Source organism: Vulpes lagopus, chromosome 9 (genome assembly GCF_018345385.1).
Source record: "Vulpes lagopus strain Blue_001 chromosome 9, ASM1834538v1, whole genome shotgun sequence".
Taxonomy (NCBI): Eukaryota; Metazoa; Chordata; class Mammalia; order Carnivora; family Canidae; genus Vulpes; species Vulpes lagopus.
In genome coordinates, this window is record NC_054832.1 from 72,028,872 (window position 1) to 72,054,059 (window position 25,188).

At 38.0% G+C, this 25,188-nt stretch overlaps 1 protein-coding gene across 1 annotated transcript; it reads left to right on the forward strand.

Moving 5' to 3' along the window:
• Positions 1–229: 229 nt before the first annotated feature.
• Positions 230–24,687, forward strand: LOC121498628 (60S ribosomal protein L37a-like). The gene is made up of 2 exons (XM_041768607.1): positions 230–278; positions 24,413–24,687. Exons 1-2 carry the CDS (start codon positions 230–232, stop codon positions 24,685–24,687), a joined length of 324 nt encoding a protein of 107 aa, XP_041624541.1.
• The last annotated feature ends 501 nt before the right edge of the window (positions 24,688–25,188 follow it).

The window sequence follows — 25,188 nt, forward strand, 5'->3', positions numbered from 1 at the left end:
GGGGGAATGGGGATCCCTATGCTCGCTCGCTCTGTAACTTCATGCTAGAGAGACTGAAGGGTGAGGTAGGAGAGGGCCCTGAGTCCCCTACCCCAGGGACCCATGGACATGAGACACATGGCTCCTTGGGAAGCTGAGCACAGAGCTTGGCCCCTCTGCCAGACCCTCTTTGAGAATTCCTTCTATTTTTTTGTCCACATCCCCTGCCAGAGTTAGATGAGAGGCCAATATGGAGAACAAAGCAGGCTTCGTGTGGCCCGTGGACAAAGTCACCACTGGTGAGGAGCCAGGCCAACTTGAAGCCTCACCCAGACATACTATGCAAAGACCTCGGGCACATTATCCAACAGTTCAATCTTTAGTTTACTTGTCCATCAAATGGGAATGCTGAAGACCAAGGAAATTGTGAAAGACTTCAAAATGGGCCTGTGGGAACCTCAAGTGTCTTTTCAATGGCATGTTGGACATTCCATGGAAGTTCAAGGGTTATCAGATTCCATAGGAGTGTGTGCTTTTGATGGTCTCTGCTGAGGCTGTTTTACAATTTGGTAGAGATAGAAGTGAGTCTATAGAAAATTGATAAGGTGCCTATAGACACATGTATTAGTCTTACTTAGGGCAACACAAATCAGTTCTGTCTGGTTGAGAATGTAAGTCTCTATACACTAAATCTGAATTTGAACTAGTTTTTATTTACCTTTTAACAGTTCCCCTTAATTAATGTTTTATATTAATGTTTTACATAAAATATTCACTGTGTGTTGATTTTACAAAAAAGTCATGACTACCTTTTCGAAAATTATCCTTGAAAACATGGACTATGAGTAGTCATATACTCTAGCATGAGGTTACAGTCGCATCAAGTGACTTCAATGAGGCTGTGTATATGAAGTGTGTGACATCGAGGATGTAACGTACAGGACACCAAAGTCTAACGTGGAGTAAAGGCACACAGGGGAAAGGAGAGGAGGGAATTACAGCTGAGCTGTGCCAGAGGCTATACTGCATAGCCTTTTCTAATATTGACAGCAACCCTGCATGGTAGTCATTATTAACCTGGTATCATGAAGGGGAGCTCCGACCTCTGGGTCTTGGGGAACTTGACCCTAACCAAGATGGTGGGAGGTAAAGCAGAGGAGACCCAGGTCTGTCTAACTCCAAAAGCCCATGTTTTTAACACCAAACCACCTAACACAGGCCAAGAAACAGCGCCACCCTGTTGTGGTGGAGAGGAAACATCTGTAAATGAGGATGGGTGCCTACAAGTGAAGAGTGAGAAGGTGCTCAGAGTCCTGGCCACCCAGCAGGGAGCCAGGAGGAAGGTGGGGTGAGTAGTGAAGGAAAATGGCAATGGGATAATACTGAGTGAGGACTTCCAGCCTTGGGCAGACACCTGCTTTATTCCCTCAGCCTCCTTCCTGGCTCCCCTGCCCTCTGAAAACTGAATGAAAGGAAATTGAAATTCCCATTAACTTCATACTTTTACCCAAGCAAGGACATTGACATTTTCAAAGACCAAAAAATGTCTCTTCCAGGTCACGGGCAATGTCAGTAAGGAGACAGAACAGAGGCCCTTGACCCCTAGGATCATTCACTTTCCCCCAACTATATTCCCTCTGAAGGTTTTAGAATGGCAAACTCACTGAGTATAATTTATAGTATCATTTATCAAACCAGCAGCCAAGTGCGTTAATTTTTAAAGACTATAAATCCTGTTTACTTTTCAAAACAAGGATGCAAGCCTGGTAGATAGAGAACAGTCAAGACTGATGCAATATTAATAAACCTTAATTGCTTTATTATTTACATTGACAAAACAAGTGAAGGCCATTAAAAAAGAAAGACAAGCCTATATGAGTTCTATTGTGTTGTTATGTGCCACTCTGCTTAAAAAGAGTACCTGTGGGCTTTCAATATTTAACTACACACATCAGTGCTATCTCAACCAAACCAACATCTACCTCAGACTCAGTGGCCTCGTGAGTGATTTCTCAGGGTTCTCCAATATGCCTTTAACTGGTAATATGTTATTGTTAATCTGGGGTGCTCATTCAATTTATCATTGCGATATTTAAAATTACTATTTCTCTCTTCCCTTCTCCTTCCATCTCACACACCCCCGACCAGTGATTTTGAAATATAAGAGATAAAAAAAAAGAAAGAAAGAAAAGGAAAAAAAGAGATATATGGGGTTTTTCCTGGAGGAGAAACAATGTTCTTAGTGTGTAAATGGGAACTAAATGTCAAGCTTTAAAAATGGAAGTGTGTCTTCTAAAATTGTGAAATCAGGACATTTCCAACAGACCATTTTTCTTCTCTTGACCTTTTAGTTCCATGATCTACTAGAGGTCATTTCATTTGTAGCCCTCTGAGGAAAAGTAGCTACATTTTTACTCAAATGCACACTCAGGGTGAAGGAGGGGAATAGGCGACTAATCTACCCTCTTCATCAAAGACTGCTCCAAATAGCTTTTGAATGACTGTGAAGACAAGTTAATAGTAGATCATGCTTCCCTATGATGAAGTGCTATAACTACTTTTTTTTTCTTTAGAATTCTAGTCTTCACATTTTCCTAAATGAAATAGAGCATACAAAATGCAAAAATGGGGAATCATAATGAATTCTTAATAATCATATAGATACCTCTTTTAATTTGACTTTAAAAATGATACATTGGTTTTTATATAAGAAAAAAACTCATCCTACTTGGTTTTAGTAATTAGAGTTCATGGAAAAATTTCATTGTCACTTAGTCACTTGGCATTTTGTCCTGACCAGCTAAAGTAATCACTTCATTAATAAATATCCTGTGAACAAAAAAACATTTAGGGGCAGCATAGTCATTTTTCTAGTGTTTATTCTTTTCTTTTTCCCTAATGTTTATTCTTAACTGAATCTCACTTAGTCTTACTAAGTGATTAGTCTTACTGAGTAAACCACTTCCAATAACTAAATGAGAGACGCAATATTTATTTTATCAATATTTAAATATATTATTTACTAATATTTATTTTACCAGATTATTTGATTCTAAAAAGGTACTCATTAAAAGATATATATGGCGTGTGTTGCCCATAGGTGTATGTGTGTGTGTGTATGCCTGTGTTCATAAGTGTGTGTGAGTGTATATGTGTATGAATGCATGCATGAGTGTGTGTCTGTGTATAACGTGCAGTAGTAGCCTGATTAGTGGCTGTACCTCTACATACAGGGGGGATCTTCAAGTTCTCCTGTAGGCCTTCTGCTCCTTTTAATATCTACATACAGTGAAATCATTTATCACTTGGCCAAAACCAAGCATAAGAATCATTTTCCCTATAGTGGGCAAATGATAAAATCATCGTCATCATCATCATCATCATCATATCAACTATTGGGACAGCTATGGCAGATCATGCTTTATGTTTGAAAATTAATTTCTGGACACTGTACCAAAAGCAAAAATATTATCTACTCACCCAAGAGTCAACATATTCTAATAGAGAACAACGATAAGGCAGTACAGTAGTATATGCTAGGAATGAATACTTGAAAAGTGCTGCTAAAATTCTGCATTTTAATTAATTGTGAGTCCTCTGACAATCAGGACTGGGTCAGTCTCAATTCTGGGTCATGAGTGCTCTACCTAAGACTGAAGTAACAAAAAAAATTTTGTTGGTAGTAGAGGATTTCTGGTTATTTTTTAAGAAAATGTTAATGTTGGGCAGCCCTGGTGGCCCAGTGGTTTAGTGCTGTCTTCAGCCTAGGATGTGATCCTGGAGACCTGAGATCCAGTCCAATGTTGGGCTCCCTGCATGGAGCCTGCTTCTCCCTCTGCCTGTGTCTCTGCCTCTCCCTCTCTCTCTCTGTGTCTGTCATGAATAAATAAAATCTTTTAAAAAAAAAAGAAAATGTTAATGTCTTTGAATATGATAGCAATTTCAAATTCTGATAGCATATTCCAGAATGCTATGATTTTAAAGATATCACTTTATGGTAAATGTCACCCTGGTCATCATTACATACCTCTTTCTGTGAAGGTCTGGGTGTGGGTTGTGTTCAGTAGTGCTTAAGCATTGCTTTTGGGCTTTACTGAGTGTATAACTTGCTTAGACTATCTTCATGTCCTGGCAATGGGAAAAGAACACCTCAAATCTCCTTTTCCTGCCAGTCTCAACTCTACTAACCATTAACCATTTCACTAACTGTGCCACGAGAACTTGTTAACTACCCCTGAGTTTAGCAGCTGTTCACTGATGGCAAAAACAAAACAAAACAAAACAAAACAAAACAAAAGCACCTACCAAAACCCAACCCAAACCAAACCAAACCAAAACAAACAAACAAAAAAAACACAAAAAAAACCCCAAACAAACACAACCTGGAAGTGAATTTCAAATAAAATTGACTTAGCTACTGCATACCAGGTATACTTCATAGAATTTTTCCTCTATGCTTATCTTTGTTCAAGTATCTCAGTTTTGTTTTGACTGTTGTAACTTAACAGGAACCAGGCAGAGAATTACAACAAAGACAACAAAGCAGAAATTTGAATATTTTGGTCTTTATCCAAGAGAAAGAAAAAATTGAACAGATCCTTTTTTGCCTCCACAAAAAAGCTAGTAATTTCACTGCTGTGAGATGTGAGTAACCATAACTAGCACCATATTAGCCTAGCTACTATAGACTGTGAGATGGAGACATGAGGTACGCCAATGGGCAACACTGGTCAGGAAGTTCTTTTTTTTTTTTTTTTTCAATCTTTATTTATTTATGATAGTCACAGAGAGAGAGGCAGAGATATAGGCAGAGGGAGAAGCAGGCTCCATGAACCGGGAGCCTGATGTGGGATTCGATCCTGGGTCTCCAGGATCGTGCCCTGGGCCAAAGGCAGGTGCCAAACCGCTGTGCCACCCAGGGATCCTTGGTCAGGAAGTTCTAAGAATAAAGAGCTATTCTGGACCAAAATGTCCTGTCAAAAAAATTAGCTTATGCCTCTATTCTAAGTCAATTATTTCTGTCTTGCTTTTACCTAAGTTCGAGTTAAAATGTCAGACCAAAAAAAATGTTTGTGATTAACAAATATTAGGATATATCAAGAAGGTATTTTTGAATTATATTCTTTCAAGAATTAAGATAAAACAGCTATAACATAGTCTGAAATGCAGTAAATTAGGATGCAACATAGAAAAATGGTAAGGAATATGTGTTTTGCATCACACAAAACCTGGGTTTGTTGTGTCCTGGCTTTGCTATGCCCTGGCTTTGCTATATACACCGCCTTTATGACCTTGGATAGTTAACCCAAGGCTCGGATTCCTCAGCTGTAAAAGAGGAAGGAGAGGAATTGTTTTTTCATAGATTTGTTGCACGGTATGATGTCTAGTAAAGAGTAGCACTCAGTAAGAGTTAATTGTGATTATTATATTTATTCGGTATTTAGCTAATATTTATTCAGTTAAACAGTTATATTAACAGGGTTTGTCTTTGGGTGGTGAAAGTATAGATAACATCCCCACCCCTACCTCCGCCAGGCAATTTTGCTATCAGAAAAAACTTATTAAAAAAAATTCATGTAAAGACAATTACAGCCTCTCCATTGATCCTTCTTTGCTCTTCTATCTGAATAACTCCAGTTCCTCCAGCTTCTCTTCCCATGGCTTGATTTTGTGACCCACCTTATCCTTTGGCAAGTGTGATGGAAACTGAATGAAATACTTCATGTCTGAGATAATCATTGAAGAGCAATAAAGAACATCTCTCTCATTCTGGATACTATTGATATCAGTGAACTTTATTCCCTTTTTACAGTCATTTCCAGTATTGATTCGTACTGAATATAACTCTCTAAGTGAATGGATCTGAACAGCTTTGGTTTTTTTTTTTCTCTTCACCTCACCTGAGTAATGTAGCCTTATGCACACAAATGGCAGTGGGTCACTCAAAGCGAGAGGTCCTAGGGCAAGGTCCATCAGAAATTAGGATGAGAAAGAATGGTGGGAAGGTGCACATACATATGAGATGCTCGAGTGAAAAAGGCTTAGCCCTTGGCCGTTCCCTCTTGTTCCTTTCTTCCTAACACATAAAGAGTTCCCAGCCTTCCTTAAAGTCGGATAGTCCTATAACTGAGTTTTAATCCATGGAATAAGAGAGACTGATGCCTGCCATTTCAAAGCTACATGAGTATATCTCCCACACAGAATCCTTTATGGTCCTTCCCCCTCTGGCCAGCTGAAATAGAGAAGGGATACTGGATTGAATTGGATTCTGGGAGCCAGGAATTTTGGAAGCCACATACTGAAGACAGCAGAGCTCTGTCAGCCTAGATTCCTGAAAGATTGTATGGAGGAGGGCCACTCTCTCACATCTGCTCACCTTCCCAGTATTGTAACAAAACTAATAAATAGTGTCCTTTTTAAAAGATTTTAAAAAAATTATTCATGAGAGACACACACAGAGAGAGGGGCAGAGACACGAGTAGAGGGAGAAGCAGGTTCCATGCAGGGAGCCCGACTTGGGACTCGATCCTGGATCTCTAGATCAGGCCCTGGGCCGAATGCAGTGCTACACTGCTGAGCAACCCGGGCTGCCCAATAGTGCCTTTTTATGTGCTAACAATTCCATAATTTACAATCTACTTATCAGAGCATGTAGCCAACATTAACTAATATAATATCCAGTGATGTCCTCCAGGTGACGTTGTCATTTCCTGTGTGTGTGATTTTTTTTAAAGATATTGTTTATTTACTCATGAAAGACACAGAGAGAGCAGCAGAGAAAAAGGCAGACCCAGGACCCCGGAATCACAACCTGAGCCAAGACAAACGCTCAACCACTGAGTCACCCAAATGCCCCTCCTTGTGTTTTTTTCTCATCTTCTCTGCACCAAAGGAGAGAATTTGCCCAAAATGTTTATCCTCAAATGCTTCAGATGAGACACAAGAAGCCATGCAATATGTATGCTGTAGATATTATAGACCAATGACCTCAGACTCCATATTTAATATATTAATGAATTTCAATTTGTTGAATATATCTTATTTATTATTTTGGTTTTTCAAACATCTATTTCATCTTAATTATATCATTCATTCTTAATTTCCTGCCCTCTTCACATTTAATAAGCATCCCTTCAATACCATCAAGAATGTTCATTACTAAAAATTATGAACTGGTTACATTAGTGAAAAGTTAAGCAGTTTGTTAATAATATAATTCAGAATATGGCAGTGTATTTACTTTCAAGTATTTTACCTGGAGAAAACGCTATCGTTTTTATCAATTAGCTTTTATTATCACGAGCCATGCCAAAACTTAGCAACATAAAACAAAACACTTATTATTTCCCATTGTTCTCTATCTTGGCCAGAGGGCTTTTTGTCTGGACCTGCTTGGCTGCAGCTGGAGAATCCATCATGGCCTCATTTCCAGATCTGGGACTTAACTTGAAATGGTGGGAAAATCTGGAAAGCTGGAATCTCTCCCTCCACCAGGAGGCTAACTTGGGCTTGTTCTCAGGATTAAAAGAAAGGGAAAGATATTGTAACTGTTTTATAGTTCCTTTCAGACTATTTTCTATGCACACCTTTTTAAGATACTCTTGCATTTTATCTATTTTTCCCATTTGTGCATGTTTTTGTTATTTATGAGAGTAAGCATTTGCTTTATGTCTTTAAAGTCTTCAGAAATACCATTTCCTAAAAACACATACTGTTTCACTGGGAAGATATATATCACAGCCACTCACCACTCAAGATTTAGATTGCTTCTAAATTTTCACTGGTATAAATATCATTGGGATGCATGTTTGTGTGCAGAAGCCTTTTTCCTATTCATTTCATCAAAGTACTGTCTACTTGCATAAAAATATCTTCAAGCGTATGCTAAATTTTTTCCAATATTTTTCTCCCACTGATAAATGGCTAAGAATCCATGTTTCATCAACCCTTCTCTAGAGTTTGATATTACTTAAAAATATTTTCTATTAAAGAGAGAAAATTCATAACTTGTTTTTTAATCTACATTTCATTGGTTATTGGTGAGATTAAACACTTTTACAAGTTTATTAATCACTTACAGTTCTGTATTTGTGAATTTTTTTTACCTAATTTGGCCAATTAATTAGTGTTTTCCTTATTGACTTATATGATATTACTATGCTGATCTTTTAGCACATATGTCAAGTTTATTTTTTAGTTTCTTTGACTTTGTTAGTATTCATCAGTTTGTCTGTAGGAGTTCTATATCTTAATGTATTCAAAAAAGTTAATCTCTTCTATTTTTCTCTAACGTAACTTAATATAAGAAATTTCTTTCCAATTTACAGGGTGAATAAATGAATACACATTGATATTTTCTTCTACTCTTTTTAGAGTTGCTTTTTCCTTTTATATTTAATTCCTTAATGAAATTATTACAGTGTTTTGGAAGTCCCAGATTGCCTAAAACTTTATTTCAAGTTTGACATTGGTTTCTCAAATATCTATCTTCAAATATTTAAATGGATGTGATGTGTGCAGAATATGGGTTGGAAAATTAAGCCAACTTTGCATGGCTCTAAGAAAGAGAACTAGAACCAATGAGTTAAGTTATAGATTTTGGTTCCATAAAAGGACGCACATTCTAAATGGTGATGACAGTGAAATATTTAAAAACTGTTATGACATGTTCTCCAAACATCCAAGGGATGCCAGCTGCAAAAAAAGAAAACAACCTGGCAGTGCCCTTTATGTGTGACAGGATGAACATCAACCAAAGTTAAAACTACCTGCATATAAAATAGCCTACTTTGAGGTTAAAGGTGCAATGACCATACACCTCAGCCCACTACAGTGTGGTTTATGTCTGTTGTCCAGGTGTTATTATTTGTAATGCCTTTTTTCCCCACTATTACATTCTTCCATTCCTCCATTCTTATTTAAATAACAGCCATAATTAAGCAGTGCTCTCTCAAGAAAGTTATTCAGCTAAAGTGGGGTGGCTAACTTGTAGGGTGTGGAATATGGAATTCTGCCATTAAGGGACTGTACTAGTGGTTTCCCAGGTCCTGTTGTCAGGTTTTTATGGCTCATGGTGCATCCAGCTGTGCCCAGCTCCCTGTATCCTTTCCACAGCTCGGTAAGTACTTTGTGAGACTGTGTATATGCTGATATGTTTCCCCAATAGAGCTCCCTTGTAATGTGGTATTTTGTTGTTTTCTTCCACTCATACTCCCTAGCTAGTGCCCAATATGAGGCAAGCTCAATTTGTCTTTGTAGAACATTCCCCCCACAAAAATTTGGGGAGGTGAGAGGCATCCCCACTGAGGATGGAGAAAGTTATCTGGTTGGGGTTAAACCGTTGACAACCATGAGATTTACATGGTTTATACCCATAGCCCGTGAAAGCCCTAGTAAGGGACACAAAGTTTTCTGAAATTCTATCCCTTGACTCTACTTCAGTGTTTCCAAATCCTTCTGAGCCCTGAAGATAAAAGAGGAGACAAAAAAGTATGCTATATCATCCCTAGGCAACCTTAGAAGTAGATGGAGCAGCCTAACCACTTAGATAGGAAGCCTTCCATTATGCAGCATATCACTCAAGGATCTTTTGAGGAAAACAAGAATGAGTGGGAATGTGATGATACACGGAAAGAAAATTTCACTTCTCTTAGTGTATTATATCTATGGCTAGAAGAAATAAAGAGAGTTTTGAATGATGAAGTGTTTACATGAATGAAGTTGACTGAGACTCCATATTAGGCAATAGGAGGTGGTGAATGCAGGACCCTCAGTTGCAGAAAGAATTTTCTAGACTGACCAATAAAATATGCCTCACCTTTTTTAAAGGGCTTTAAGGAATCAGATTCACATTCTCAATCAGAGGACACTGCTCTAAGAATCTATAATAACAAATCTACAGAAATCTCAGGTGTTTAACAGATTAAAGTAGTTACTCATTCAGAGTCCACTGGGATCCCATGAGCTCTTCAGGCTAGTTGCCTTTTCATATAATGACAAAGGGACTCAAGCTTTATCTTCTCCTGGTGGCCAACCCAATTAATGTGGAAGGAAAGTGGGAGCTAGAGATTACACAGGGGGCTTATGGCACTTTTATGGCCAAGATGTGGCATAGCTCAGTTCCTCCTATATCCCATTGGTCACAACCAGTCACATGATACCAACTAACTGCAAAGGAGACTAGAAAATGAAAGGTTGCTCCTTGGTGTATGATAAGCATTAAATGTCTCTGTTGTAAAACCATTACAAGTTAGAGAAAGCTAGAAGAAAAACTCACCTACAAGAGTCACATTTAGTAATATTAGATTGGGTACATAATGTCCATATTCTGTGTAATACCTGATTAATCAGATATACAGAAAAAAAGAAGATGCAGTGTTAACATACCAGTAGCTAGAATTCTTGCCTTTTTACAACTGTTTTCTAAACTCAGTTGCATCCATTTATATCTCCTCTTATAAATGATAAATGTTATTGGTTTCCCTAATTTCCTTTATTCTATATAGAGAAGTTTAACAGGCATCAAGATTGATTATAAACATACTTGTTAATGTTTTCAATCCAATTCAAGCACGAAGCGAGAGCTTATGATATTTCTATGACAAATCTCATTATTAATGGATTGTTTCTTCCATTCAACATCCTTGTTTTCCCTGTTAGGTTTAATTAAAAATCCATTTGAACCATAGCCTTACTGATATAATATTTCAAAAGCTTTATACTACATGAACAATGCATATATCTCTCTAGATGGCATCATTGTCCCATCATAACATGATGCTTTTTTATTACTTAGTACTTAAGAGCTCAGAGAGAAGATTCATGAAGCTCATTAATTAATTCATATTTAATCATATCTATAATTTTAGAAGAGTGTATGTGGTTCATAAAGTAGGATGATGAGCTCTCAATAAAGGTTAGTTGGGCCACTTTCAGGCAATATTATGAATATAAGGCAATGACCCTTAAACAAGACCAAGATGACATAATGATAAATTAATATTTTGTCAAGTAAATGATAAAATTACTCCTTGTCTCCTTAAAGAAATGTTTCTTATCTGTACTTGAACATTTCACTCAAATTTAAGAGTATTTAAATTCTTCAAGAATAAGAATATTTCAAACTACTCATCTGAAGATAGTTGTGAAGTACTACATTATATTTTGGTATCTATGAGAAAATTAATACTTCATATATTTAGTACAGTTACAAATCACAGAATCATTAAAGATTTAGTCGACTCTCCAACTCACCATGTAATATATTGCCTGGTGGTAGCATTACTACCAAATAACTATCTGGCTTCTGCTGGGAAGTTTTTAATAGACAGGGGTCCCTAGTTTCTCCCAGTTATTAAACTGTTAAAGTTAGTTGCTGGATGGAAGCTCACTTTCTTTTTTTTTAAATATTTTATTTATTTATTCACGAGAGACACAGAGAGAGAAAGGCAGAGACATAGGCAGAGGGAAAAGCAGGCTCCATGCAGGAAGCCCAATGTGGAACTTGATCCTGGAATCTCGGGATCACGCCCCAAGCCAAAGGCAGATGCTGAACTGCTGAGCCACCTAGGAGTCCCTCAAGCTCACTTTCTTTTGAAGAAAACTTATCTTTACATAACTTCTTCTCAATTGATCTTAATTACACTATAATATAATAATATATATTATACATAATTGTAATACGTAATGTTCTTTAGTACTGCAATTTCTTTCTCCCAAGATAGCCATGATGTCTGCCTTTAATTTTTATCTCATCTGAAGCCCAAATACAATCCAATACTCCAACCATTAATGGTAAGACGGTCTGGATACTCCCTACTACATTGGTTATGCTCTGAATTAATGATTCTCATCTATGGACTTGGGATTCACCTAAGAGGAGAAGAGGGTTTTCCCCCACATGGTCGCCTCCTCCTGAGATTCTATGATGCTTCCTGAGGGGAAAATGCCCTTTCTCCAACCTGGAAATGACTACTGAGTGAGTCTTCATAACTAATGGATTTGTGGGAAAAAAATTTACTTACAATGTACATTGAAACTTGTTAACAGCCTACTCTAATAGGACATCCAGATTTTAATATGGAACTCCAGATGCGGTGTGAGCATTACAAAATATAATAAAGCTATTATCTCTCATATTATTTATTTCCTACCTGTAATAAAACAGCTATCATCAGAGGTTCTGCAGGCTTTACAAACCTGTAAATATTCATGGTTTCTTTTTTTAATAAAGATATTTCTTTCTTTATTTATTTGACAGAGAAAGAGAGCACAAGCGGGGGGAGTGGCAGGCAGAGGGAGAAGGAGAAGCAGGCTCCCCACTGAGCAGGCAGCTCAATGTGGAGCTTGATCCCAGGACTCTGGAATTATGACCTGAGCTGAAGGCAGACACTTAACAGATTGAGCCACGCCGGCGCCCTTCATGGTTTCTTATTAATAGTGAAACTACAAGCGTCCCTGACTTTTGATCTCTACCTTCTCATTCTTTTACTAAGTGCCTCTCCTACTCTGCTCTCAAATACATGCCACTTATTTCTTGAAGTCTGGAGCACACACACAAAAATCTGCACTCCGGTGTAGTGCTGGCTCTTTGAAAGTGTATTTCATCATTTAATTCCCACAAGAAGTGTTATGTGGGTGTAGTATTCTTACTTTACAAAGTAAAAATTTTAACATAGGGAGGTTAAATACTTTGCCAAGTTTCCAAGCCTCCCAAATGGTGCGTTACTGTATAATTGTATAGAGAAATACAAGGTGCTCTATTCAATAGGATATAGACAGTACAATTATTTAGCACAAGGAATTTAGCAGAATTAAGTTATTCTGTCTCAAAGTATAGCCACGCACATGACCATGTCAAGTCACTGTGTTTTCATTAACTGTATTTTCATAGAACTGCAGACTCGCACTCTGTGAGTTCAAGGCTGTAGTCATAGTCCTCACAACCTTTCTTTCAGTTAAGAGCACTCATCAGGCAGACCAAAGCTACACATTCAAAGCTGCAATAGCAAGTCATATAAAGCATATTTATTTACTTCTATATCTCCTGTTACTAATGAAATCCAATTATGTATTACTTATCTTTGAAATTTGGGGTTTCTTCCCACTGAGGTATTTCTGTTCCTGGGAAGACTGAGGTCAGAGACTTATTGTCATTGTTTTCACTTGTGTGTTTCCTGTGTCCCTTGATTTCTGATCAGATTGAAAGGATAGAATGAACTGAGAGAGAGGAATGTTAAGAATTTAAGACATCAATCTTTTGTGTGACTAGGTCCAATTCAATTTAAGAAAAGCAAAGCAGAAGAGTACTAGAATAGACTAATCTAACCTGTTCTTCAGAAAAGTTTGGCTTCAGAAAGGCAGTGAGGGAAGGGTCAAGAATAAAGGAATAGTTAAGGATATGTGCCTCTGCTAAAGAATGAGGGAGGCGGTGCTATTTCTCCCCAGTGGGTGGTGGTGGCAGAGAGCCAGTTTTGCAGTTCTCAGCTACAAGCCCTAGCAGTATAGAGAGTGGGATGGACACTTGTCTCCACACCCATCTCCCTAAAGGCTGGAGACTAGCCACCCTCAGGGCTAAGATGAGAAAAGGGGTTTGTTAATAATTTCAGGCTGAGAAGGGTGGGTGCTCTTTTAGTGTAGTTAAGAATAACAGTAGCTGTGTTCCACCTTTTTAAAAGGGGAACCATAAAACAATTTCCCTCTGAAATAAAAAATAAGAAAAGGATTTCTTACCATTTCCATTATTCTCTATAATTTTTTTTAAGATTTTATTTATTTATTCATGAGAGATACAGAGAGAGAGAGGCAGAGACACAGGCAGAGGGCGAAGCAGGCTCCATGCAGGGATCCCGACATGGGACTCGATCCTGGGACCCCAGGATCATGCCCTGGGCCGAAGGCAGGTGCCAAACCACTGAGCCACCCAGGGATCCCTTCTATAATTGTTTTGAAGGTACTTCTCAAAATAATTATTATGTTGTAGTCAATATGAAGTAGTTAAAGGTGTAAGAATTGGAAAGGAAGAGATACGACTACCTGGATTTATAGAAAATGAAATTTTTAAATTTTAAATTTTAAATGTATGGAAAATCTAAAAATTCATGTAAAAATCTACAAAAATAATAGAAATCAAGGAATATAGAAAAATACTAGTCTTCATAACAACAAGTAGAAACCTCATTTACAGTACTAAAAATAATAATGGAAATAATAACAGAACACCTAGGCATAACTTAACAGGACATATCTAATACTTATATGAGGAGAATTCTAAAAGCATCCTGAAATACAAAAAAACAGACTCAAGCAAATGAAATGATACATACCTTGTTTGAGATGGGAAAATTCAACATTATAAGTATGTCAATTCTTTCTAAATTAATTTATAAATGTAATGCACTCACTACAAAAATATCCTTATATTTTCTAAGGTAGAATAAGTTGAATATAACAAGCAATAAAAGTCAAAAAAGAAATCTTGAAAAGAAGAGAAATGAGAAATGTTTAGGGATTACAAAATATAATAAAGCATTATCTCTCATATTATTTATTTCCTACCTGTAATAAAACAGCTATTATCAGAGGTTCTGAAGGCTTACAAACCTGTAAATATTCATGGTTTCTTTTTTTAATAAAGATATTTCTTTCTTTATTTATTTGACAGAGAAAGAGAGCACAAGCGGGGGGAGTGGCAGGCAGAGGGAGAAGGAGAAGCAGGCTCCATGCAGGAAGCCCAATGTGGAACTTGATCCTGGAATCTCGGGATCACGCCCCAAGCCAAAGGCAGATGCTGAACTGCTGAGCCACCTAGGAGTCCCTCAAGCTCACTTTCTTTGAAGAAAACTTATCTTTACATAACTTCTTCTCAATTGATCTTAATTACACTATAATATAATAATATATATTATACATAATTGTAATACGTAATGTTCTTTAGTACTGCAATTTCTTTCTCCCAAGATAGCCATGATGTCTGCCTTTAATTTTTATCTCATCTGAAGCCCAAATACAATGAGCAAATGTTATAAACAGTTTATGGAGAAAAAAATGCAAATAACTTTAAGAATACACAAAGCTTTTCAACCTCCCTCAAAAAAAAAAAAAAAAAAAAGAAAAGAAAAGAAAATGAAGAACAAATTTCACTTAGAAACAATTTTTCACTTACCTAATTGGCCAAAATACAGAAGTTTGACCACATTTTCTATTGCCAAGTTTATGAGGAAACAGACTCTTATGTCCTTTGGTGGTTAGAATGCAAGATGGTTCAATGCAATAGAGAGGAAGTTAGCAGTATCCTGCAAACTTATGTATGCATTTACCATTTGACACAGCAATTACAATTTTAGAAAACCACCTTAAAGATACTTGAACAAAGGAGATGAGCCAAGATGGCAGAGTAGTAGGCTTCCCTCACCCCTTGAACACAACTAGATAAATATCAAATTATTCTGAATACCCAAGAAACCGACCCAAGGAATGACAGAACAAATGGCACAACTAGACGGAGGGAAGAGGCCACATGGTGGAAAGAAGGAGGTGTGGAGACATGATTTGCAGGAGAAATGGATCATAGGTATTGCAAGGGGTAGGAAGGCTTGGTCACAGAGAGAGGAGAGAGACAGAGAAAGAGAGAGAGAGAGAGACAGAGAGAAGAGGACAAAGGGTATTGCACAAGGAAAACACTTCCCCAAAGCCATTGACTGGGAAAACAAGATGGGCTGATTTTCTGGAGTTTTTACAACCAGCAGGACTCAAAGACTGGAGTTTTAGAGGTCTGCAGCATGGTGGCTATTGAGTCCTGAGGGTGCTGCAGTGCTCCTGTGGAGAAGGAGGGCACATAGCTTGGGAACAGAGGGTGTGCTCTGAGGATCCCCTGGTATGCACTGCAAGAGATGGTTCCCCATTTTTTGGAGCACATCTGGGAAAAGTGGTATTGCCCCTCCAGGGAGAAAAGAGCTAGTGGGACCCATTGCTCTCCCCCACCCCTCAGCATAGCCAAAGAGACGCACCCCTGCCAAGGGCAGCTAACTTGGACACTGGCTCTTTGCTGCACTTTACTCCAACTCCATGCCCCTGCACTATGGTGCAACCACCTTTTGGGACAAATCTGCCTCAATCCTAGCAGAGCGAGACCCTCCTCCAGAGGATCAGTGTGGTGCTGCACCATGCCAGGTTCCTAAAGTTTTGAGTTTTAAATCTCAGCCAGCCTGCCTCGGATAAAACACAGGTACACTGCCCTTCTGGGGAGGCAGACAGTCCACACACAGACAGAGTGAGGGCAGCGATAAGAGGGATGCCTAGAACACAGGAGGAGAGATTGCTCTTCTGAGAGGGCTTCCCAGACAGTGGCGGTTGCCCTATGGGGATGTGGGAGGGGGCTGGTGCCATTTCTTTCCCCCACACTTCAGCATCAACTAATTTCAATAAGCAGCCCTGTGCCAACAGCGATGACCTGAACCACTTATACCAAGCCCCACTCTCTAGCACTCTGCAGGTGCTGCTTTTCTTGGGCAAGACTAGCACAAACCCCCCACATGTACCTTGTCTACTGACCATAGAGCTGAAGTTCTGGTGGAAATAGCATCAGGTAGACCAGTGTACACATAGTTAGAACTTGCCACACTCTGCCCAAGTTTCAAACATTCTCCATTACAGGCAAGGAGAAACTCTACAGAGGACTGACCTGAGGGAACAGCAGCCAAAACACAGCAGCAGAGTGCACAGAGCATACACCAGAGACACTTCCTGAAGTGCCAAGCCCTGGATAGTACATGACCTCTTCTTTATAAAGCCATTATTCTCAGGAACAGGAAACATAACAGGCTTTCCTAGCACACAGAAGAAGACAGACCTAGACAAAATGCCAACATGGAGAAATTCATCCCAAAGAAAGAACATGATAAGGTCACAGTCAGGGATCTAGTCAAAACAGATATAAGTAATATGCTTGATCCAGAATTTAAAACAACTATCATGAGGCTTCTAGCTGGGCTTAAGAAAAGCATAGAAGACTCTGGGGAGTCCCTTACTTCAGAGATTAAAGACCTAAAAATTAGTTACATCAAAATGAAAAATGCAATAACCAAGATTCAAAACCAACTGGATGTAATGACCATAAGGATGGAAGAAGCGGAGGAATGAATAAGTGATAAAGAAGGTAAAATGGAAAATAATGAAGCAGAAAAGAAGAGTGAAAGAAAAATATTAGGTCATGAATGTAGGCTTAGAGAACCCAGTGACTCCATAAAGCAAAATTACATTCATATCATAGAAGTCCCAAAAGAAGAAGAGAGGGAAAAGGGGCAGAACGTTTATTTGAGGAAATTATAGCTGGAATCTTTCCTAATAGCTGAAAACAGACATTGAAATACACAAGGGACAGAGAACTCCCATAAAAATCAACAAAAGCAGGCCAACACCAAGACATATCATAGTAAAAGTTGCATAATATACTGAAAAAGAAAAAATCCTAAAAGCAACAAAAGTCCCTAACTTACAAGGGAAGACAAATACGTTTAGAAGCAGATCTATCTGCAGAAACTTGGTAGGTCAGAAGAGGGTTACATGATATATTCAATGTGCTGAATGGGAAAAATATGCAACCAAGAATATTCTATCCAGCAAGGCTGTCATTCAGAATAGAAGGAGAGATAGTTTCCCAGACAAACAAAAACTAAAGGAGTTCATGACCACTAAACCAGCCCTGCAAGAAGCATTAAAAAGGACTCTGAGTGTGAAAGAAAGACCAAAAACAACAAAGACTAGAAAGGAACAGAGAAAATCTCCAGAAACAAGACAAGTAATAAAATGGCACCAAATTCACATCTATCAATAACTACTCTGACTGTAAATGGACTAAATGTTCCAATGAAAAGACATAGGGTGTCATAATAGACTTAAAAAAACAACGCTCATCTATATACTGCCTATAAGAAACTCATTTTAGATCCAAAGACACCTGCCGATTGAAAATGAGGGTATTGAGAACCATCTATCATGCTAATGCACATCAAAAGAAAGCCATAGTAACCATATTTATATCAAATAAACAAGATTTTAAACCAAAGATTATAACAAGAGATGAAGAAAGCCACTATATCATAATAAAGGGGTCCATCCAACAAGAAGACCTAACAATTATAAATAATTATGCTCTCAACTTGGGAACACTCAAATATATAAAACAGTAAATAACAAACATAAATGGACTCATTGCTAATAATACAACAATAGTAGGGGACTTTAACACCCTACTTACATTGATCAACAGATCATCTAAGCAGAAAATCAACAATCAACAAAGAAACAATAGCTTTGAAAGACACACTGGACCAGATGGACTTAATGGATATATTCAGAGCATTTAATCCGAAAGCAGCATACTACATATTCTTTTTGAGTGCACATGGAACATTTTCCAGAATAGATCACATGTTGGGTCACAAATAAGCCAGTCCTCAAGAAGTACACAAAGACTGAGATCACACCATGCATATTTTCTGACCACAACACTATGAAACTTGAAGTCAACCACAAGAAAAAGTTTGGAAAGACCACAAATACATGGAGGCTAAAGAATATCCTACTAAAGAATGAATGAGCCAACCCAGAAATTAAATAAGAAATAAAATTACATGGAAACAAATGATAACAAATACATCATGGTCCAAAACCTTTGAGATGCAGCAAAGGCATAAGAGGGAAGTATACAACAATATAGGCCAACTTCAAGAAGCAAGAAAAATCTTGAATATGAAACCTAATCTTACACCTAAGGGAGCTAGAAAGAGATAAACAAATGAAGTGTAAAGCCAGCAGAAGAAAGGAAATAACAAAGACTAGATTGGAAATAAATGATATAGAAAAAAAGAACCCAATAGAATAGATCAATGAAACCAAGAGCTGGTTCTTCAAAAGAATAAATAAAGTTGATAAACCCCTAGCCAGACTAATCAAAAAGAAAAGAGAAAGGATCCAAATAAATAATGTCCACAAATGAGAGAAGGAAGATTATAACCAACACCCTAGCAATATAAACAATTATAAGGGAATATTATGAAAGATTATATGCCAACAAATTGAGCAATCTGGAAGAAATGGATAAATTCCTAGAAACATAATTACCAAAGCTGAAACCGGAAGAAATAGAAAATTTGAACAGACTAATAACAGCAAAGAAACTGAATCAGTAACCAAAAATCTCCCAACAAACAAAGTCCAGGGCCAGATGGCCTCCCATGGGAATTCTACAAACTATTTAAAGATGAGTTAAAATCTATTCTTCTCAAAGTATTCCAAAAACTAGAAATGGAAGGAAAACTTCCAAACTCATCCTACAAGGCCAGCATTACCTTGATTTCCAAAAAAAAGACCCCACTGAAAAGGATAATTATAGGCCAATCTCCCTGATGAACATGGATGCAAAATTCTCAACAAAACACTAGCAAATAATCAAGATCAAATGGGGCTTATTCCTGGACTGCAAGGTGGTTCAATGTTTACAAATCAATCACCATAATATGCCATTATTAAAAGAAAGGAAGAGAACCATATGATTCTCTCAATACATGCAGAAAAAGGAAGTGACAAAGTACAGCATCATTCTTGATAAAAACCCTCAACAAAGTAGGGATAGAAGGAACATACCTCAATATTGTGAAAGCCATGTACAAAAGACCCACAGCTAATATGATCCCTAATGGGGAAAAACTGAGAGCTTTTTCTCTATGCTCAGGAACAAGACAGGGATGTCCACTCTCACCATTGTTATTTAACATAGTACTGGAAGTCCTAGCCTCAGCAATCAGACAACAAAAAGAAATAAAAGGCATCCAAATTAGAAAGGAAGTCAAGAGGATCCCTGGGTGACTCAGCGGTTTAGTGCCTGCCTTCGGCTCAGGGCATGATCCTGAAGTCCCAGGATTGAGTCCCACATCAGGCTTCCTGCACGGAGCCTGCTTCTCCCTCTGCCTGTGTCTCTGCCCCCCCCCCTTTCTCTCTTTCTCTCTCTCTCTCTCTCTCTCATGAATAAATCAATAAAATCTTAAAAAAGAAAAAAAAGAATGGCATCTGTTTAAAAAAAAAAAAGGAAGTCAAACTTTCACTATTAGAAGATGACATAATACTTTATGTAGAAAACCTGAAAGACTCTATCAAAAACTTACTAGAACTGATACACAAACTCAGTAGAGTCATAGGCTATAAAATAAATGTACAGAAACCTGTTGCATTTCTATACAAAAATAATGAAGTGGTAGAAAGAGGTATTAAGGAATCAATCCCATTTACAATTGCACCCAAAACTGTAAGGTACTGAGGAATAAACCTAACCAAAGATGTAAGAGATCTGTACTCTGAAAACTATAGAACACTGATTAAAGTAAAGATGACACAAAGAAATGGAAAAACATTCTATGCTTATGGATTGAAGAAACAAATATTGTTAAAATGTCTATACCACCCAAAGCAATCTATACATTTAATGCATCTCTATCAAAATACTACCAGCATTTTTCACAGAGCTAGAACAAACAATCTTAAAACTTGTATGGAACCACAAAGACCCTAAATAGCCAAAGCAATCTTAAAAAAGCAAAGCAAAGCTGACTTCAAGTTCTATTACAAAGCTGTAATCATCAAGACAGCATGGTGCTATCACAAAAGCAGACACATAGATCAATAGGATAGAATACTAAACCCATAAATGGACCCACAACTCTATGGTCAATGAATCTTTGACAAAACAAGAAAGACTATCCAGTGGAAAAAAGTCTCTTCAACAAATGAAACTGGACAGCCACATGTAGAAGAATGAAACAGGACCACTTTCTTACACCATACACAAAAATAAATTCAAAATGGATGAAAGACCTAAATGTGAGATAGGAATCCATCAAAATCCTAGAAGAGAACACAGGCAGAAACCTCTTTGACATTGGCTGTAGAAACTTCTTACTAGACACATCTCCAGAGGCAAGAGAAACAAAATCAAAAATAAATTATTGGGACTTCATCAAGATAAAAAGCTTCTGCACAGGGAAGGAAACAATCACCAAAACAAAAAGGCAACCTACAGAATTGGGAAGATATTTACAGATGATGTATCTGATAAAGGGTTACTATCCAAAAATCTATAAAGAACTTGTCAAACTCAACACTCCAAAAATAAATAATCTGGCTAAGAGATGGGCGTAAATAGACATTTTTCAAAAGAAAACATACAGGTGGCTAACAGATGCATGAAAAGATGCTCAACGTCACTCATCATCAGGGAAATACAAACCAAAACTACAATGAGATACCACCTCATACCTGTTAGAATGGCTAAAATTAACAACACAGGAAACACAGATGTTGGCAAGGATGTGTAGAAAGGGGAACCCTCTTACACTGTTGGTGGGAATGCAAACTGGTACAGCCACTCTGGAAAACTGTGTGGAGGTTCCTCAAATAGTTAAAAATAAACTACCCTATGACCCAGCAATTGCACTACTAGGCAATTACCCAAAGAATACATACAGATTAAAAGGGTACATGAACCCCAATGTTGATAGCAGCATATGAACAATAGTCAAACTATGGAAAGAGCCCAAATGTCCACTAACTGATGAATGGATAAAGAAGAGCTACCCAAAAGAATGAAATCTTGCCATTGGCAAGACATGGATGGAGCTAGAGTGTATTATGCTAAGCAAAATAAGTCAGTCAGGGAAAGTCAAATACCATATGATTTCATTTATATGTGGAATTTAAAAAACAAAACACATGAACATAAGAGAGGCAAACCATAAAACAGACTATTAATCATAGGAAACAAACAGGGTTCTGGAGGGGAGATGGGATTAAATAGGTGATGGACATTAAGGAGAGCACTTGTGATGAGCCCCGTATTATATGTAAGTGATGAATCACTAAATTCTACTCCAAAAACTAATATTATGCTATATGTTAATTAACTGGAATTTACATAAAAACTTGAATCAAACAAGTGAACAAAAGATACTTGAACAAAAATATGAAAAGATGTATGTACTGTGTGGTTTTGTTGTTGTTGTTAGATTATTTGTAAAATACTGGAAATAATCCTAATATTCATCCTCAAGAGAACTGGGTGAAGACATTATGATATATTCACATGATAGAGCGTTATCGAATAGTCACAGAATGAAGTATTATTCCTCGAAGAAAGGCGAAAGGCTGTCCTATGGAGAAATCTCTAATCTGCACTGCTAAATGAAAAGACAAGTCACACTGCAGTATGGATAGTATATTTCTTTATACCTAAGAAACGGAATACATTTTAGCTGGTGGTTTCTAAAACTCAATTCTTAAAAGCTAATAAAAATTGTTCCTTGTTTGGAGGGATAGAATGGAGTGATTGAATCAGAGGTGGCACTTAGGCTTCTTACAATGCCGCTCGTTTTGTGCTTTTGACTTTGAACAGTGTAAATATAAATAGAAATTTAAATCCAAATGGGGGAAAAATCAATAAACATTGAAAACAAAAATAAACAAATGACCCTGTGTATCAAATTGTTGGTTTAATGACACAGGGAAAAAATATATAATGTGTTTAAAACAAAGTATTTGACTAATACCTAGAAGGATATATTCTAAGAACCAACAACAACCACAAAAATATCTGCAAAGGAATCTGAAACTCTGTTCATTATTCCTAGTGTTAGGACCCAGGCTCACTTGATTTCTTTCTCTCTTTTCCTTCCTTCCTTTCCTTCCTTCCTTCCTTCCCTCCCTCCCTCCCTCCCTCCCTCCTTCCTTCCTTCCTTCCTTCCTTCCTTCCTTCCTTCCTTCCTTCCTCTTCTTTCTTTCTTTCTTTCTTTCTTTCTTTCTTTCTTTCTTTCTTTCTTTCTTTCTTTCTTTTCTTTCTTTCTTCTCTTTCTTTCTTTCTTTCTTTCTTTCTTTCTTCTTCTTCTTCTTCTTCCTTCCTTCCTTCCTTCCTTCCTTCCTTCCTTCCTTTTCTTTCTTTCTTTCTTTCTTTCTTTCCTTTCTTTCTTTCCTTCCTTCCTTCCTTCCTTCCTTCCTTCCTGCCAGGATTAAGGTGTTGCCTTTTATTATGTCCTGCAGCCATCTTTCCTTCAGTACCTTGGCTAGAGGTGGGTTATACAGCCACGCTCTAGCTTTAAGGAAGCGGGAAGCAATAAAGAACAATATTATCACAATTATTCAGATGAATCATGAACCACTACTTGGGGCTAGGCATTTATCTGTCCTCTCCCACAAAAAAAAGTAGGGTCTGTTAGCAAGGAAGAAGGAGAGAGTGTACTGGAGGGAAGTAATTTAAAGCACTAGCCAAGGAGGGTAAGGGTGAGAGGAAGACCTCAGATGAATGCTTTTTGAGGGCATGGAGGAGGCCATCTGGCAGGCACCAGATGGGGAAACATACAGTTGTAAAGCACTTGTGGGGAAGTTAACAAAACGACACATATGACTTTTAATCCTTACCACTCTTATGAGTTGGATTATGTTTATTTCTCTGAAGATTCTGGAGTGTCCTCTGCATGTGCATGTGCGTGTGCATGTGCATGTGCATGTGCATGTGTGGACAACTGACAAGAGAAGTACCTTGCCTCAGGTCATATAGCCAGTAAGTGGAAGAACCTGGGTTCCCACTCACACAGCAGCAACAGAGCCAGGCTTCGAATTACTCCTCTAGAGACTGGTTTTACTGAATCCATGATAAGGACCATAATATCTAGGATTCATTTTGCAACAGTGGCTAACATCTAACAGGCAAGCACTGTGCTAAGTGCTTTATATAGATGATCTCTCTTAATCCTAGAGAAAACTCAACTATTACCTTGTGATTCCAGATGTGAACTTTGAGATTCCAATAGCCTGAGTCATTTGTCCAAGTTCTTAGCTTTACTAAGCAGCAGAGCTGGAATGTGTGCCTACTTCCATGCTTCTAGTGTCTCTCCTCTTAGCTGCCTTGCAAAGCTGCCCCTTCCTGGAAAGAAGTTTTTTTTAAAAGTTTGTTATTTCTGAGACATCCTTTTCAGTTCTTAAATTTACATTGTGTGGTAATGAGGGTCTTTGGACTCATTAAGTGGACATAGAGTTTAATAAAATATTTTTAAAATAGACATTTCCTTCAGTAGATATGCAAATCAGAGGAAGCCTGAAAGAAATATGAATGAATATTGAGAGTTAAGAATTCTGAATCCTACTCTCTGGGCTCAGACCTAGTTTGCAGCCACATGGCTAAATGCACCAAAAAAGGTCAGAATCAGGGGCACCTGGGTGGCTTAGTGGTTGAGCATCTGCCTTTGGCTTAGGTCATGATCCCAGGGTCCTGGGATCGAGTCCCACATTAGACTCCCAGCAGGGAGCCTGCTTTTCCCTCTGCCTGTGTCTCTGCCTTTCTCTGTGTTACTCATGAATAAATAAATAGAATCTTTAAAAACAAAACAAAAAGCCCCAAAACTCCAAAAGGTCAGAATCGTTGGTAAATATAGGACCGGTTATGGTGCCTCCCTCAAGAAAACAGTGAAGAGGATTGAAATAAGCCAGCACGCCAAGTACACTTGCTCCTTCTGTGACAAAACCAAGATGAAAAGACGAGCTGTGGGGATCGGGCATCACAGTTCCTGCATGAAAACAGTAGCCGGTGCTATCTGGACCTACAGCCCCACTTCTGTAGTCAGAGTAAAGTCTGCCATCAGAACACTGAAGGAGTTCAAAGACCAGTAGAAGCTCCACCATTTGAAATATTGCTAGCCTATAAGAGATGGGTTAATTTATATAACAACAACAAAAGAGAATTCTGAATCCCAGGATTGGTGGTCTAGGTCACAATGCCCTTAAGCAAGAAGTCAAGAAGCTGTGTTTTAAGTAAAAAACCTACTGTTGGCTCAAGGGTGAAGGTATGCTATCTCAGGAAAGGGGCCAAGACCAAGACTGAAAAGTCAATAGAGCATGTTGGGATCTGAGGGTCCCAAGTGTAAGAACTTACAACTTTCCAGGCCAGCTATTGTAGTAGCCCAGAAGATACAGAGGAGTAGCTTCCCCCAACAGATAACATGAAGGCTTCTGCCTAAAGCAACTTCAGTCACCTGGACTAATAGTCACATGCTGTCAGACAATGTTTAAAGCATACTATCTGGACTTAAACCAGCTTCACTTTCTGCATCAGTGACTCTAAAGAAATACAGATGACCCTTAAAAAACACAGGTTTGAACTCTGTGTGTCCA

What these genes read in the sequence shown, in the direction of transcription:
- LOC121498628 (XM_041768607.1), top strand. Translation starts at nt 230, where the DNA reads ATGGAGAACAAAGCAGGCTTCGTGTGGCCCGTGGACAAAGTCACCACT. An exon ending in CGTGGACAAAGTCACCACTG is followed by an intron (nt 279 to 24,412) that starts GTGAGGAGCCAG and finishes CAAAACAAAAAG; the next exon opens with CCCCAAAACTCCAAAAGGTC.